The 16,819-nt window shown below is 60.7% G+C and overlaps 1 protein-coding gene and 1 long non-coding RNA gene across 2 annotated transcripts; both read right to left on the bottom strand.

Annotated features, from left to right (window-relative positions):
* Positions 1 to 6,885: 6,885 nt before the first annotated feature.
* Positions 6,886 to 9,900, bottom strand: DOHH (deoxyhypusine hydroxylase). The gene is given in 11 exon segments (XM_034071002.1): positions 6,886 to 7,096; positions 7,099 to 7,149; positions 7,152 to 7,352; positions 7,355 to 7,374; positions 8,263 to 8,355; positions 8,358 to 8,405; positions 8,408 to 8,501; positions 8,757 to 8,833; positions 9,574 to 9,616; positions 9,618 to 9,665; positions 9,667 to 9,900. Coding segments are annotated over 11 exon segments (903 nt in total). The 5' UTR covers positions 9,847 to 9,900; the 3' UTR covers positions 6,886 to 7,048.
* A 1,225-nt stretch (positions 9,901 to 11,125) lies between these two features.
* Positions 11,126 to 13,291, bottom strand: LOC117437214 (uncharacterized). Its single transcript, XR_004550395.1, has 2 exons — positions 12,919 to 13,291; positions 11,126 to 12,509 (listed from the first exon to the last, which is right to left on the bottom strand). It is a non-coding gene; the product is annotated as an uncharacterized lncRNA (long non-coding RNA).
* Positions 13,292 to 16,819: the final 3,528 nt, after the last annotated feature.

Raw genomic sequence — 16,819 nt, forward strand, 5'->3', positions numbered from 1 at the left:
CAAAGCGAGGTGGGGGAGGATCCACATATGGTCCCCCCATCACTGGGGCTGCTTATGGGACGGATCCCATAAGATGGGGGGATGAAGGGGAGGGGTCCGCTCGACAATCACCAGGGCCCCCCCGGGGGGTTTCGTGCACTACAGCCTCTCCTCGAGGGTTGTTTTAGGCTCGTCGGCTTCAACCGTTAATTAATAGTCCTCGTGCCCTATAAATAAAGCTGTACATAGCAGCTCCCCCCCGCACACACACATATATATATATGGGGCTGCGGGACAGGGGGGCCCTGGGGGCCGCACGCACCTAAAGGTACTTTAAAGCGCAAAGAAATATATATATATAAATATCACTATATATATATATATATATATACATACCACCGCTATATATATATGGCGTGTCCGTTGTCGGTTTGTTTCTGGTTTGGGTTTGTTTTTCGCGTATTCTTGAGTTTGGAAGTGCTGCTGCTGCGGGTGGGGGGAGCACCCGGGGACACCCTCTGCAGCACCCATGGATGCCCCTTGCAGCACCCATGGATACCCCCTGCAGCACCCATGGATGCCCCCTGCAGCACCCTGGGGTATCCCCGCTGCAGCACCCATGGATACCCCCTGCAGCACCCTGGGGTATCCCCGCTGCAGCACCCATGGATGCCCCCTGCAGCACCCTGGGGTATCCCCGCTGCAGCACCCATGGATGCCCCCTGCAGCACCCTGGGGTATCCCCGCTGCAGCACCCACGGTGCCAGCGGGCAGCCGGGAGCGGAGGTGGAGCCCGGGAGGGTGCGTGTGTGTGTAATGGGAGGGGAACATCCCCCCCCCAGTAGTGGCAGAAGGAGGGACCCCCCCAAAAGGCGCCTTTCGGGGGGCAGCCGGGGCCCCCTCACAAACCAAAAACCTGCCGCAGTGCCTCCGCGCTACCGGCTGCCCCGCCGCCTTTTGGGGGGGATCCTCCCGTCCGCACCCCTCCCGTGCCCCCCCCTGCACCCACATCCCCCCTCCCTGCACCCCAATCCCCCTCCCCGGGTCTCCCCTTTTATACCCCCCGAGCAGCCGGATTCTCGCTTCTTGCTTCACCGCAGCCGTTACTGACCCCCCGGGACCCCTCGGGACCCCCCCCCGGTGCATCACGATACTCGGTTCTCCCGTCGCGCAGCCGCTGCCGATCCCCGCGGGGGGGGGGGGGGGGTTGGGGTTGGGGTTCTGGGGGTTCTGTTTGTTTTGTTTCTTTTTTTTTGTTGGGTTTTGGGTTTTTTCGGTTGTTTCCCTCCCTCCCCACCTATGCAAAGAAAAAAAAAGAGATAAAAACGACGAAAACGAAACAAAAACTGACACGGGGAAAAACAAACAAAAAAAAAGCAAAAAAAAGGAAAAAATTAAAAATCATTAAAAAAGACAAAAGCCAGAAAATGTACAAACATTAAACGAGCTCTGCTTCAACTCCCGCCCGCCTCCGGCCGTCCTTTGCCACCGGCACCAAGGCACCGCTGCGGTGCGTTGGGGTGTATTGGGCTATACTGGGATGTATTGGGATGTACTGGGAAGCACTGGGATGTACCCGGGTGGATTTGGGTGCACTGAGCTGTGCTGGGCTCTGTTGGGATGTACTGGGGTGCACGGAGCTGTACTGGATTGGGGTGCACTGATCTGTAGTGGGGTGCACTGGGAGCACTGGGGTGCACTGGGGTTCACTGGAGCAGAATCATGGAGCCTAATGGGTGCCCATCACCCCCTCCCGCTCAGTCTATAGAGCACACAGGGGGGTGCAGCTGCGGGGTCCCCCTGCCACCGCCTTGCTCAAGTGACGTCATCACCTCACCGGTGTGGACGTCGTTGCCCTCACCCGTAGGGCGGCGTTGGCCCAAGCTGGGGCTCCCCCCTGGCCCCGTCCCCCCCCGGGAGGTCCCCGGTGACACCCCCGAGGTGTGGGGCAGCCCCACGGGCCCCGTCCCGGCGCGTTGACACCAGACGTTTGTCACTGGGGACTTTACTGGGGTTCAGCTCCCCCACCATGGGGGGACCCGCCGGGTGCAGGGGTGGGGGGTGCGGGGGGGGTCCGTGCGCTGCCCTCCCGGACCCACTCCTGCTTGGATCCACTCCGGGTTGCGGCTGCAGCCGGAGCCGCCCGTGACCCCTCCCGGTCCGCGCATCCGCAAACCCCGGAGCGGACTCACGCCCGTGGACTGGGCTGGGGTCCCGGGGCCCGGGGGGGGTCCTGGTGCCCGGGGGGGGGGGGGTCCCGGTGCCCGGGGGGGGTCCCGGTGCCCGGGGGGGGGGGGGTCCCGGTGCCCGGGGGGGTCCCGGTGCCCGGGGGGGGGGGGTCCCGGCCCCCGCTCACAGAGGCGTCGCGTTCTTCTGCCCTTCGCCGTCGCTCTCGTCTCCGCTGTCCTTCTCAGCCGCGGGGTTGACGCAGCCGGTGCGCTCCAGCCTGCGGGAGGGACGGTGAACGGTGCTCGGGGCTGCCACCGTGTTCTGGGCATGGGGCCGTGTTCGGGGCATGGGGCCAGAGAGGCCCCGAGCGAAGGGCCCGTGGCAGCCCCGCAGCTGTGGTACCTGCTGGTCCATGGGCTGTCCTGGAGGCCGCTCTGCTTCCTGAGAGGGGACAGGGGTGAGCGGAGCCCAGGGACGCCCTGTCCCCTCCCTGCAGCTCCGCGCTCAAGCTCGGGCATGGCCACCCCCACCCCCCAGACCGACACCCCCAACCCTGCGCATCCGGAGCTTCCAGAGCCGGTTTGACGAGGAGGAGGATGAAGACGATGACGAGGAAGACAACAACGGCTGTGAGGCCGACGAGCCAGGGCTGCAGCTCCTTGGGGCCAGTGCCTGCACAGCCAGGGATGGGGACAGCTTCAGAGGAGCCCCATCCTGCAGGGGATGGACTCCCCATCCCACGGCACAGGGTCCCGACATTCACCACCCCCTCCCCACCATCTGTACAGTGCCACCCTCCACAGCCAGCCTGTCCCCAGGAGAGCACAGGGACAGCAGGTGGATGCCCTCACATCTCTCTGCTGTGCCCCCAAAGTGGTTGCTGCCAGGGCGCTGGGACAGACTGGTGCTACTGGGGATGGGGACACCTACCGTCCTGTCCGCAGGCAGTGGCGGTGAGCACGAGCAGGACCAGGAGCGAGAGGGGCTGCCAGGCTCTCAGCATCTTTGGTGGGAGGTCAGCCAAAGGGCTGCAGCACTCCGGATTCTGCACCCCAATGTGGGTCCTGCCCCACAGCAAGTGCGGGCGCTGCTCGTGGCACCCGGGGCCAAGGGGCGGCTTTTATTGCATTCGAGAGGACAAGTGCCACCAACACCACAGCAACGTGGCTCCTGGGGAGGTGGCACCGGCACTGGTGCAGCCGTGGGTCTGTGGATGCTGGGGACCAGCATGGGTGGATAGAGAGGGATGGATGGAAGGAAGGAGGGCACAGTGCCCCATCCTGGTCTGTCACTTCTGTCCATGGGGTGCTGCATCCCTGTCCCAGCTGGCAGTGCTGGGGCAGATCCAGGCCACTGCTCCATCCCCACAGACACAAGCCCCCAACCTGCCATGCTGTGGGGATAGAGCAGGGGGACACAGGTGGATAGTGCCCGTCCAGCCACAGCCCCCTCAGACCCATGTATGCCCCAGATGCATTGGCTGGTGCTGGCAGGACCCAGTCATGCCCCTGGGGAGTGCCCAGTACTGTGGGGAGCTAAATATTAACAGTGTTATCAGGAGACCTTGGCAGGTGCAGCCCCCACCCCCCGGGACATGGGAACATGGAGCATGGTGTGCTCAGGAGCACCCCAAGGATGGACCCAGGGTACCCTGCCCATGGCAACCCCTGCAGGGACATGGAACAGGGCCCTGCTGAAGGGGGGTGTGAGGTGGGGGGTGCAGGCCCAGCCTGGGTTTAAGGCAGGGGGTGGGGGTCTGGACAAGGCAGCCCTATGCCCAGTGCCCCCCCCCAAGAGCAGCTTTGGGTGTCACCTGTGGGTGCCCATGAGGGAAGGGCACAGCCTGGCAGGGTCAGGGCACCAGGGGGTCAGCAGGAACAAATCTGGCCTCAGTGTCTCTCTGTCTGTCCCTCCACACTCACTGTCATGCTGACATTGGCCTCCTTGCAGGTGCACATGCCCTTGTGTCCATGATCACATGTGTGTAATTGTGCCCCTACACCCATGCCAGGGGTTTGTATCCCCTTGACACCCCCCCACACATGTAACACATGTGCCTCTCCCCATGCACCCGTGCCCGGCACAGGGAACGTCCCTGCTGTCCCCAGGTCAGGGTGTCCCAGTGCTACCCCCTCCCCATGCCCACGACAAGGGCAAGCGAGCAGGAACAGGGCAGGAGCATTTATTAGGGGCAGCAATGGCAGCCCCGAGTCAGAGCTGTAGGGCTCCAGGGAGGGCTCCGGGTGCTGGTGGTGGCAGGAATGGGGCATCCCCCAGCTCTAGAACAGCCTCTTCTTGTGGGAATCGGCGAAGGAGATGGAGCTGCGCGGGGTGGACGGGAGCAGTGCCATGTCCGTGCCTGGCAGCCCTCCTGTGCCTTTGCCCTCCAGCTCCCTCTCCCCCAGGGTCCCATCCTCCTCCAGCCACTCCACCTCCGACACTGTCCCCTTGGCCACCACCACCTTCTCCTCCTCCGCTTTGGGCCCGAACATCCAGTCTGGGGGGGAGAAATGGAGCCGTCAGCAGCACAGCCCCATAGCAGAGGCTCTGGGTGACCCCCCTCCCACAGCCCCATAGCAAAGGCTCTGGGTGACCCCCCTCCCACAGCCCCATAGCAGAGGCTCTGGGTGACCCCCCTCCCATAGCCCCATAGCAGAGGCTCTGGGTGACCCCCCTCCCACAGCCCCATAGCAAAGGCTCTGGGTGACCCCCCTCCCACAGCCCCATAGCCAGCCCCACTGCGGGCAGCACTCACCGGCAAAATCATGCACCAGGTCCTTGATGAGGTGGCCGACAATGGCATAGGCCACCAGCAGCACCAGGGTGGCTGCCATCATCAGGTACAGCACATAGCGGGGCAGGCGGATTGCTTTCCAGGGAAGGGGGTTTGTACTCCACATAGAGCAACCCCCCCGTCTTCAGGGGGAAGACTGCAGCAGGTGCCGTGACCCCAGGCCCCCCTGGGGCTGGGGAGTGGGGTCCCCCCCACCAGGGCCATTGCCAGCTCCCCCCAGCCACCAAGGGACAGAGCATCCATGGGAAGGAGCTTAGCGCTCCACTAATCCAGGCCAGCCCTGGTAGAGCTCCACCTGAGGGGGGGGCTGGGGAGCTGTGACATGGCCCAGGGGATCCAGGATCTGCCCCCCTGGCAGCTCCACAGGTCCCCCCACTACTTCACACAGCACTGGGGAATTCCCCAAGCTGCAGAAACCCAGGAGCAGGGATGGGAGTGACAGCAGACACAGCCCAAAAGCTTCTCTCAATCCCCTGGGTTGGTTAGGTCCTACAAGCAGATTGTGCAAGATGCAGAGAGCGCAGAGGATGCGGCGACCTCTGCACCAGGAGGCAATGGCAGGGTGATAGGCACCACATCCAAACACCAAGGGGGGCACAGGGGACCCTTTGCTGGCTGTTGCCTTTCCCAGGGCTTTGTGTCAGCCCCACACATGGCACCAGCACCCAGCAGTGGGCTGGGGGGGTGAAGGTGTCCATGATGCTTCAGCTCCAAGTCCAGGGCTCAGCACCCAGGCCCTGCTCTGCCCTGGCACACAGGGGAGCACTGGGGCGGATGGGGTGTACTGGGATGAGCTGCAGTACTGCAGCCAGGCTCTGCTGCCACACAGCTCCCGCCCTGGCCAGATCCTGCATGCAAAAATGCCAGGTTTGTTCAACTTGGGCTTAAAATGCCTTGGGAGCAGAGGCATGTGCAGATTCAGGGGGGGGGGAAAACCCTTGCTTGCCCCAGTTTGAATCTGGACAGGGAAAGGTGGAGAGCAAAGGGTGGAAGCTGCTGACTCCAAAACAGCAAGATAATGTCATGTTTGTAGTGCTGAGAAACAGAGAGAGGTCTGGTGGGCTTCAGCCTCCATGACACACACACTAGTGACCCCATCCACAGCACTGGGACACATAGGCCTGACTTGCAGTGAGCACATGGGTTTTACCTGCAGAAGTGTGGGTAATGCTCCACCCTGCACCAGTGTCAAGGCCAGGCTGGATGGGGCTTGGAGCAACCAGCTCTAATGGAAGGTGTCCCTGCCTCTGGCAGGGGGTGGGACTGGAGGAGCTCCCCACAGGCTCTAGCACTGCACTGGAGCTCCTGCTGCCAGGACTTTGCTCCCTGCCAGCCAAGCCCTGTGCCCACAGCAGCTGCTTGGGGGTGCTGGGTGACAGCAGCAAACCCCAGCCTCAGCCCCCTCCAGGTCTCGTTCAACATGGGGGAAGTCCAGGCAGGCTCTGCCTCACCCTGTAGCCCCAAAGGCAGTGGCGCTCCCTGCAGAGAAGCAACACCGCAGCCAAAGCTTCCAGACTTTTGCCATGAAACAACCCCATCCCAGGGCAAAAAGCTGTGCAAAGCACAGCCCTGGCCTGCCCTGACAGGTCAGGCCAAACCCACACAGCTCCTCCAGTGCAGAGGCAAGGAGGGATGCGGCTCAGCACCAGCACCACAGGTGATTTTGAGGCATCACGTCCCTACAACCTCCAGAGTAAGTGCCCAAAGTCAGCCCCAGCCTCCCAGCAAAGCTCCACAAAGCAGAGCTTTTCCACATGGAGCCACAATGGCAGCACAAGCCCAGAGCAGTCCCAAGGCCCCATAAAGCCACAACAGGCTCTGAAGTGCTGAACAGAGCACACCTGGTCCCAGCCCTGAGCCAGACTGCAGGTAACCAGGGAAAAAAAGGCAGACCCAGGATATTGAAGGTGATGGGAGAAGTACAAGTACCAGCTCAGCCCGGATTTGGAGGGAGAATGCAGCTGTATTTGTGCCAGAGAGTGAATCCAGTTTGTCCTCCACTGCTGCAGCAAGGCATGGATCCACATCTATGGAAGGGGCCATGACAGTGCCGCTGGGGTGGGAAGAAAAGCAGCAAGCCCGTGCTGTGCCTCCCAGAGCCAGGGCTCAGGCCGAGGCCTGCAGCCTGCAGAGCCCATCAGCATACTGGAACTGGTCCCCGCTCGCTGGTACGCGAACATGTCCAGGGCCACCTCGCAGCTCTCTGCGCAACCACACGCTCCGGGGTCACAGGCGAAGGTTGCGCAGGGTCCTGCAGGCAGGAGGGGTGGGCTATGGAGCCCAGGGCCTCGGCACACTCGTGCCGCACCATGGGGATCTCGGTGAGGCTGCACAGAGCAGCCGTCAGCTGTGGGACACAGGCCTGTCCCTGCATCTGGCCCAGCACGTAACCGATCTCGTGACGGAACAAGGGCAGGAGCCACAGCGCAGTCCTGTGGGGGAAGCACAGAGTGAGCTGCCACGGCCCCAAAAGGGGTCAGTCCCACACCCAAACCCCAAAGCCATGGGGAGCACACTGGGGGGTAGAGCTGGCAGTCACTGCCACAGACCATGGGGGAGAAGGGGACAAAATACCTATGGGAAGGGGGTCCCACCTGCTCCGAGCTGCATAGCCACAGCAGCTCTGGCACAGAGAGACCCCCTTGTCATCACAAAACAGCGTGATAATGTCATGTTTGTAGTGCTGAGAAACAGAGAGAGGTCTGGTGGGCTTGCTGTCCCTTCTGCCTGCCCTGGGGAGGCCTGCACTGCCCATGGACCCTGCTCCACCAGCCACAAGGTGCCTGGGGGGTACTGGCATCTCAACCTCGAGTCCTGCCATTCTGTGGGGCTGAAAGAGCTGCAGCAGGAGCTATTACCTGTCCCAGGATCCTGGAGAGCCTCAAGCACTTCCCTTGCACTGGGTTGTGCACCGACAGTTCCTGGGGCTCTGGTTCACCCTTCCCCCACCAGGAGACACTTACTCCCTCTCTCTAAAGCTATTCCTAAAACCCCAGGAGGAGGTTGGCAGCCGCAACTTGAGGAGCAGGGCCCAGGTCCAACCAGGAAAAACATCAGGTGAGACTGGCTGGTTCCCTGGCCAACATTACAGCCTGTGTTTCCCTCTCACCCGACCCTCTGAGCAAGGAGGGACATTACAGGGGCTATGAAACACAAGAGAGACACAAGTCTTTGCAGGGTGGCTCCTGCACCAAGCAGGGGGCAGCAGCTCTGCAAACACACAGGTGAAGAAAACACAGAGGGGGCTGCAAAGCTCTGGATTTGGGAAAGGCTAATCCTAGATGAACCTATAGAGTTACAGCACAGAAGCCTGTCCTCACCATCCGCCAGTGCCAGCCACAGCAGCACGACCCCCCACGTTCCGCCAGGGCAAAACATGGCTCTGTAGCGGTCGAACAGCGGCCGGGACTCGCCAGCAGGGTCTCACGGAGCTTGGTGACATCCGTCTCCTCTGCAGGGGGGCAGGATCCACGGACAGGTAGGGGCTGCTGCCTAGATCCTGCTTGTTCTCCTGCAGCCACTCCAGTCTCCTCACTGCCAACTGACATGTCTCAGCCACCTGCAGGGATAAGGACAGAGCCCTTGTGGGATGGATGGGAATGGGCTTCACTAAGGCAGCAAGGACTCAGCATGAAGGAGGATGTTTTTCATAGAATCATGAAATCCCAGCCTGGTTTGGGTTGAAGGGAGCTTAAAACTCCTCCAGCTCCAACCCTGCCAGGGCAGGGACCCCTTCCATGGAGCAGGTTGGCTCCCTGTGGATCCTCACCAGGGAAATGAAACTCCTTCAGCCCAACCCACCCAAGAGCCTCACCTCAACCACGGGATCCTCTGAATAGTGTTTCAGGATATCCAGCACATCAGGATTCCCAATAGCACCCAGGGCTTCACCTGAAGGAAGGATGTGTCAGTGCATTCGCTCAGTGTCTGCTGTGCTCTCCAGCAAAGCCTCATCCTGCTCTGAAGTGGGGACATGAACCTGACTGACCGGTGCTACGAGACACAGCCAGAGAAATCAACCACAAAGGAGCCTGGCCAGTGGGAATGGGGAGGCTCACCCAACCACTCCAGCCAGTGCCATGTGGTAAAGTGGGTACATTCCTCAGGGACCTCCCAGCCATTACACCCAAGCTGGATGAGGCCATCACAGAAAATGGTTGGAGTTTGGAAGGGATCTAAAGAGCACCTTCGACTAGAGCAGCTTGCTCCAAGCCTGTGTCCAACCTGGCCTTGAGCACTGCCAGGGATGGGGCAGCCACAGCTGCTCTGGCACCCTGTGCCAGCGCCTCAGCACCATCCACAGGAACAGCTTCTGCCTAAGAGCTCAGCTCAGTCTCCCCTCGCGGCAGGTTCAAACCATTCCCCTTGTCCTGTCCCTACATCCCTTGTCCCAAGCCCCTCTCCAGGTTTCCTGCAGCCCCTTTAGGCACTGGAGCTGCTCTCAGGTCTCCCCTTCTCTTGTCCAGGCTGCCCCAGCCCAGCTCTCTCAGCCTGGCTCCAGAGCAGAGCTGCTCCAGCCCTCGCAGCAGCTCCATGGCCTCCTCTGGAGTCACCCAAGCAGCTCCACGTCAGGACCACCCACAAGTCCCACTTAGGAGCTACCCCCCGCCCTGTACCCGCAGCCATCGTACCGGCCTCGTGCCTGACCATGGGCTCCTGGCTGGTGTCCTGCAGGCACACGGACAAGCACTGGGATGGCCGCTTCATCCTGCATCTGCCCCAGGGCAATAGGCCAGCTCGTGCTTCAGCAGCGCAGAGCCGTCCCGAAGGCTCTGCCGATCCAGGCCACGGCCGCGGGGCGCCCAGGTGCGCAGAGTGAAGAGGGCCCGGAACGGGGCGGCAGCGGATCGGGCCGGTGTCCACCAGGGCCCGGCCCACGGCGTTCCATCCTCCTCCATCACCATCACACCGGAGGGGAGCGGGGCTCCGGTCACGGTCCTGCACACGGGGAGAAGTGAGGGAGCCGGCCGGACACAGCGGGGCCGGCTCCACCGGAGGCCCCTGGGAGCGCCTGGTCCCAGCGGTCCGGACACAGCGAGGGCCCGGCTCCACCGGAGGCCCTGGGAGCCGCCTGTGCCAGCGGTCCGGACACAGCGGGCCCGGCTCCACCGGAGGCCCTGGGAGCGCCGTGTCAGCGGTCCGGACACAGCGGGGCCCGGCCCCACCGGAGGCCCTGGGAGCGCCTGTGTCAGCGGTCCGGACACAGCGGGGCCCGGCTCCACCGGAGGGCCCGGGAGCGGCCGGTGCGGACGGGAACCGGACGGGCTGGGAACCGGAACCAGTTCCGCACTCACCGAGCTCCTACATGCTGCCGTCACGTGACCACGCAACGAATCATACTCCTCACTTCCGGGACCGCCCATGGGGCCCCTCCCCCCCTCTGAGTGGGACTGGCGCGAGGTAAGCAGCGGTGCGACGCATGCGCAGAGGCAGCGAGCGCAGGCAGTGGGGTCCCAGTGCCGGCCTCCCCCACGGCGAGGAGCTGCTGGGAGCAGCCGAGGGCGTGAGTGGGACCCGGGGACCGTGAGCTTGGAGCGAACGGCTGTGGAGGGACAGGGGCTGCGGGAGAAGGGATCGTTCCCCTGGTGCAGCTTGAGGCCTTGTTCCTTGGGAACAGAGACCAACCCCCTCCTGGCTCCATCCTCCTGCAGGCACTTGGACGGAGCAATAAGGTCCCCCTGAGCCTTCTCTTCAGACTAAACCCCTCCAGGTCCCTCAGCCGTTCCCCATCTCTTGTGCTCCAGGCCCTGCAGCAGGCTCACTGCCTTTCTCTGGCCCCGCTCCAGCACCTCAACGTCTCTCTTGTAGTGAGAGGCCCAGAACTGAACACAGGATTTGAGGTGTGGCCTCACCAGTGCCCAGTGCAGTGGCACAACCACTGCCCTGGTCCTGCTGCCACACTGGTGCTGATACAGACCAGGATGCTGGTAGCTTCTTGGCTGCCTGGGCACAAGCTGCTCAAGTTCAGCTCCATCACTCAGCACCCCCAAATCCTTCTCCATGAGCAGTTTCCAGCTGCTCTTCTCCAAGCCTGGAGCATTTTCAAGGGCTCCTCTTGTTTCTGCGCTGACAGTGGCCTTTGGACAGAGCCCACGCTCCACAGCAAAGGAAATCCAGGCAGCACCCACCCACCCAGCCCCACTCCCCACCTTTTCCTCTCACAACACACTGTCAGAACCGCTCTATGCCTGGGAGAGTAAAGGGCACAAAATACATTCCACTGCCTGAAACAAGTGTCAAAAACAGGATGAGCACAATGCAGCCATCCCTTTTCCCCATCCTGGAAACGGCCAATGCAGTCAGCAGCCTTACTGGACATGGGAGGACACAGTCCTTTGCGAGTCGCACAGGTACCACTGGCCAATGTCTGCTGGAGGAAGTCTACAAGCAGGGATGTGCAGGGCTGCTCCTTCCCACCCCAATCCCATCATCCTTCCCCAGACCTTCCCTCCCCGTAGCTCTCAAAGTACTGGCACATGAGCTCCCGCACTGCTCGGCCCGTCCATCCTCCATGGCAGTGGGTGCAGGCTGGCAGGGCTTGGGCAGCTCAGGTGGGACTCAGTGCCCTCCGCCACTCCTGGTTGAAGGGGTTGTCATGGGCTTCGCAGACGTTGTGTCAGGATGCAGCAGGCAAGGACGAGGGTGGGCAGCAGCTCCAGGCTGCAGTCATCACACTTGAGGAGGATCTGCCAGCGTGCCTTCAGGCGCAGGAATGCATTCTCAATCACGCTGTGTGCCCGCTTCAGGCGGTAGTTGAACTGCAGCTGCCGCTGAGTGAGCGTCTCATCCTCCTGGTAGGGCTTGAGAATCCAGTCTTGCAAGGGATAGGTGGCATCACCAGCAGCACGTACTTCTGTGCCTTCCCATGGAAGTGCTAGGAGGGTTGGGGCACAGCCGGCCCTCCTTGGCCAGCACCCACAGGCTGGAGCTCTCCAATACCGCACTGTTCTCCATACTGCCAGGGAAAGCAGTGGAGACATCCCAAAACTGGCCCAGCCCATCCACAGTGGCCTGTGTAAGGATGGAATGCCAGCCCTGGCCATTGCAGTAGTCAGCACTGAGGCGCACGGGAGGGTGTGAGGGTGGATGGGGATGGAAGGATGTCCAGGGCACCGATGCAGTGGCGGGGAAGCCCCAGCGGGTACGGAAGATGCGCACATGTTTCTCCAGCTCCTTCTCTTGGGTAGCCGGAGGTAGAGGGGCTTCAGCAGCAAGACAACAGCATAGCCACCTCCCGCACACACGTCTGCACCGTGGAGGCCCCACTCCAAAGAGAGGGCTCAGAGTTTGAGTACTCCACATTGGTGGCCAAGTGCACAGGGCCACGGCCACCTCTTCTCCAGGGGCAGGGTGGGGTGGAAGTGGGCACTGTGTGGAGCCAGCCCCAGGACGCAGCTGATTGCAGATGTAGAAGAAGGTCTCTTTGGACATCCGGAACTTCTCCAGCCAATCCCGGGGACTAAACTCCTTCAGCACCACCCGCTCCCACCAGTCTGTGCACCTGACACCAGGCCAAGCGCGGGGGGTAGAAGTAGCAGCTGGTTCTCCTCCGGCGTGCGATCAGGAGCTGCAGCGAGGAGGGGAGACAAGAGGGGAATGAGGCAGTGCTTCAGAGACTCATACAACGGTACCGGTTGAAAGGCACCGTAAAGCTCATCCAGTTACAACGCCCTCATGTCCCCATCTCCATACACCACATTCCCCATCATTTCCAACCTCTGTGTCCCCACGTGTCCTTTGTGTGCCACATCCTTTGCTTCCCCGTTGCACTTCTCACGTCCCTTACCCTTTGTGTCCTACTCACCTCTATGTCCCACATCCGCCCCCTCCATGTTCTGTGTGCCCTCCCCCCGCATCCTCCTCGTCCCTATGCTTTTACCCCCCCCGTCCCCGCCCCACTCCTTCCCCCGCTCTCGGGCCGCGAGGACCGTGTCCCATGTCCTCCTCCCGGCCGGTTTCGCGCCCTCCGCGGTCACCGTCATGAGCCGCTTCTGCCGCTGGCTGTAGTAGTGCGGAGCCAGGCCCTCCGCTGCGGCCCGTCCCAGGCGCTGGGGCCGGTGCCGGGCATGGCGCGCCGCCCGCCCGTCCGCCGCGCGCCAGCGCGCACAGCAGCACAACGAGCCGCTCCCGCATGGTCAAACCGGGACCGGGAGCCGGCGAGAGCGCGACCGGCGGCAGGGTCACAGCGGCCACTTGGGAAGGGACGGGCACGGCGCGGCCGGCTCCGAGCCCGGCCCTGCCGCCCGGGACGTGTCTGAAGCGCGGTGGGAGCTCGGGCGGCGCTGGGGCAGGCGGGGTCCGCAGCGGGCTCGGGCCGTGCTAGCGGACAGCGGCCAGGCCGCGGGCAGCAGCGCTAACCGGACCCGGCCCCGGCCCCGGCACGGGGCGAGGAGGCCGCCATGGAACCAAGCCACCCCGTACTGGCGGGCTACGTGAAACAACGTCAGCGCCGTGACGTCAGCGCGCTGAGAGTGACGTCAGGACGCTTCCCCACTCCAGGCTGCGGCTGTTGCCATAGCGACACTTCCTGTATTGATTCGAAAGGAGGCGACGGCTCCGCTCCCATCATGCCCAGCTCGCAGGGGCGGGTCAGCGCCTGGGGGCGGGGTCAATGCAGTGTGGGCGGGGGTCAGCTCTGTGGGGGGGCCGCCATATTGCACATCGCTCGGGCTAGCGGGGGCCTGCCGGGAGGAGGCGGAGCGGGGCCGGGCCGGGCCGGGCGGGCAGGGCCGAGCCGACAGGTAGGGGGGTGGGGCCGGCGGACGGTGGGGCATGCAGCTTGGGCGGTGTCATGGCCGCGGGGGTTGGGGCGGGGGGTTGAGGGCCCGTCCCTATCCGCGGGCCGCCGGGTTTGAGGGGGGACGGGCGGGCCCGGTTGCGAGCCCCCCCGGCAAGCGGAGCGCGGCCGGTGTGTCATTCTTCCGGGGCAGTGCGGTGAGGGGGGGGGGGGCGGGCGGTTGGGGGTGGTGCCGGCGCATCAACGGCTCCTTCCTCGCTTGTGCCCGCGATGCCCCAGCAGATGGGGCAGGCCTGCCCCCGGCTGGGAGCCGATGCTGAGGTAGGGCTCTGCTGCAGCGCCTGGAGGCCGAGGGCCTTCGTGCACCGGGCACACTGCTAACAGTGGTTGCGCTGGAGCCAGCGTCAGGAGGGCCCGTGTCCAGCCGTGGGGCGTTCAGAGCTTTGTCTCTAGAGCCGGGGCTGGCATCTCTGCCGTGACTTCACATTCTTGGCTTCTTGACCAAAGTGACACCATGAGCAGTGGCTGAGTGTGTTTCTGGTGTGGGCTCTCATAGAAGAGTGACAGAAACTTGGTGTCAAAAGTGGATTGTTTGTGCCCAGAACAAGTTCATGATGTGCCATTGTCCCACCCTATGGCTTATGAGGGGTCTGAGGGAGAATGTCACCACATCCTCCATAGGGTCTCGTTAATGTGGTGGGGATGTCACATGTTCAGCAGGTTACAGGTTTGAAGTACAACCTGAGCATGTGTCATCTGGGGTGCTGGAGGGGAGGAGGTGTTGTAAAGCTCATGAGACTTTTGGGCTGTGATGCCTGCAGAGTGTTTTGTTCCTGAGGCCCTCACAGAGCAACCCCCTTGCTGGAAACAGCATCACATACTGAAGCCTGATTTACTTTATTATTGACTCAGAAGCAGTTTCTGGGGCTGTTGACTGAAGCCCCAGTGGAAGCTATTCTGTTGTCTAAATCCTCTTTCTGTTGTTGACCATTGCAGCCCCATCAGGTTAGATGTTATGAGGAAGCAGACTTTGGAATAGCTTCACAGCCAAGGCTTCTTGGCAATTCTTAGTCTTGGCTTTTTAGTATATAACTGCTAAAATCCCACAAGTAAAAGAGCTGAAGGTCTACAAAATGTTCAAAACACATACAGTGAGTGAACCTTTCTTGTGATCCCCTTCTACTCCTAAGAAAGTCCTCTGAGTCTGGAATGCCTAACATGGAAAAACTCCACCTGTATAAAGACCCTGTATGCCTGAGGTCCAGGCACTTTGTCCATCCCCAGTCCTTTATTATCAGCTCTTGGTGTGCAGGGAAGTGGTGGAGTCTCCATGAAGAGGGGTATTTAAAGGAAGTGATGCTCAGAGACATTGTTTACTGGTGGACACAACAGTGTTGGGTTAATGGTAGAGCTCAATGATCATAAAGGTCTTTTTCACCCTATATGATTATGTGCAGAAGAAGTAAATATCTTGTAGGTAATTGCCAAAAGGAATGCCATTGTGTGCTGGTTGGTGAGCAGCTGATAGCAGAACCTCTATTTCTCCTGTGTATCCAGCAGCTTGTCCAAAATGTGTGTTTATGTGGGGAAAGCTGCCATCAGGTGACAATGGAAGCAGAGGTGCAGTGGCTGCAGTTTAGCCTCTCTTTCCTCTTGACTGTGCAGTGGCTGCACGTGGCTCTGCTCTCATCTTCAGGGGCCATTTGGTGGTTAGGTGAAGTCAAAGCAGAACACGAGGTCGATGCCTCTCCTCTCTTTGTCAAGTAGGAACTCAAGGGAATAGTACCCAGCTCCTTTCCCAGTGTGTGTCCTAACCTCTGGCACTGCAGAAAGGGATAGTGTTGAGCACAGCAGGAACCCTTTCCTGACATCCACAGGAGCAGCAAAACTTGTTCAACACTTGAGGTTTCTTAAACATGAGCTGCCCAGAGCTGAACCGACCCTGCACTCAGCCTTCAGAAACTCTGCTTGAGCCTCTGGTACAGCCAGAGAGGAAAGAGGAGGCATTCAAATGCTGTTAACGTAGTGTACCTGCTAATGATTGCATCTCTCAAACTGGAGTTGTATTTCTGCTGCATCTTATTTGGTTTCTTTGATAATAGATGAACATCTGGGAGGCGTTTGTTAAATCAAATGTAGAGGTTTGCCTTTTGTCCAGAGGCAAAAAGGTGGCCCAGAGATGACCCTATGGTGAGCGTGTGTTGTGTGTCATGCTCTGTGTCAGTCCTGCCCTGCTGAAGACCTTGTACTTCATTCTCGGTTCCTGGGAACACAGGTGTGTCCCTCTTGTGTGGGAGAAGGGAAAGAGGAAATAATCCCTCCCTGCAGGCCATGAAAAGTGTAATGATCATAATGGTGACGATCTGAGAAATCCTCTGCTGGATACGTGATTGCTGTGTCTGCCTAGATAAACCAATGTGCTTCTGAAGGCTGCTCTCCGCTGCAGTGTAGTGTGTGGTGAATGAAAACGTCCTCTAGGAAGTAACAAACCCCAGTTCTCCAAACTTCTTATCCTAATTTACTAAAAGCTGGCTGGAGCAAATGTAGAACCCCCTCATCTGGGGGCCTGGCTGCCTGCATGGGGATTGATGGTCATGTTGTATTTGAGCCTTCAGTTAAGCAGTTGAAAATGTGCTTGTTCTTTGAGTACAGCCCAGCAGGCATGACTCTGCTTCCCTTCTTTTCCAGTTTATGGGGGAAAAGGTGGGGAGGGTTAGGAAAAACATCTGTGCTGAAAGCAGTGGTTGTACCTGAGCATTGCCAGTCTAAGAGGCAGCAGTAGCAGTGTTGTGGTAGACTTCCTGCCAGTGTTCCCTTTGGGCAAGGGTTTGCATCTGGAGAGCAACTGATTTTGTGTCTGGAAACCCCTCTGGTTTGTCCTGGTGTGCTGGAAGGTTGAATATTGGAGGGAGGGGTGTATTTTACTGAAGGCTTCTCCTAGACAGAGATTTTCCTGTTTCCTGAAGCTCTCCCAACCCTGAGTGTTGGGTGTGAAAATCCACACCACGTGCAGAGAGCGTCTGTCATCCTGGCTTACACAGTTCCCTGCAGCACTCCATGACCTGAGTGTCCTAAATTAGTGCTGTTGCTCTGTGGTTTACGGTCAGCATTCTCTGTCACCTCTCTAGGGACTGTAGGTT

The sequence above is a fragment of the Melopsittacus undulatus genome, chromosome 19, assembly GCF_012275295.1.
Source record: "Melopsittacus undulatus isolate bMelUnd1 chromosome 19, bMelUnd1.mat.Z, whole genome shotgun sequence".
In the NCBI taxonomy this organism is placed as follows: Eukaryota; Metazoa; Chordata; class Aves; order Psittaciformes; family Psittaculidae; genus Melopsittacus; species Melopsittacus undulatus.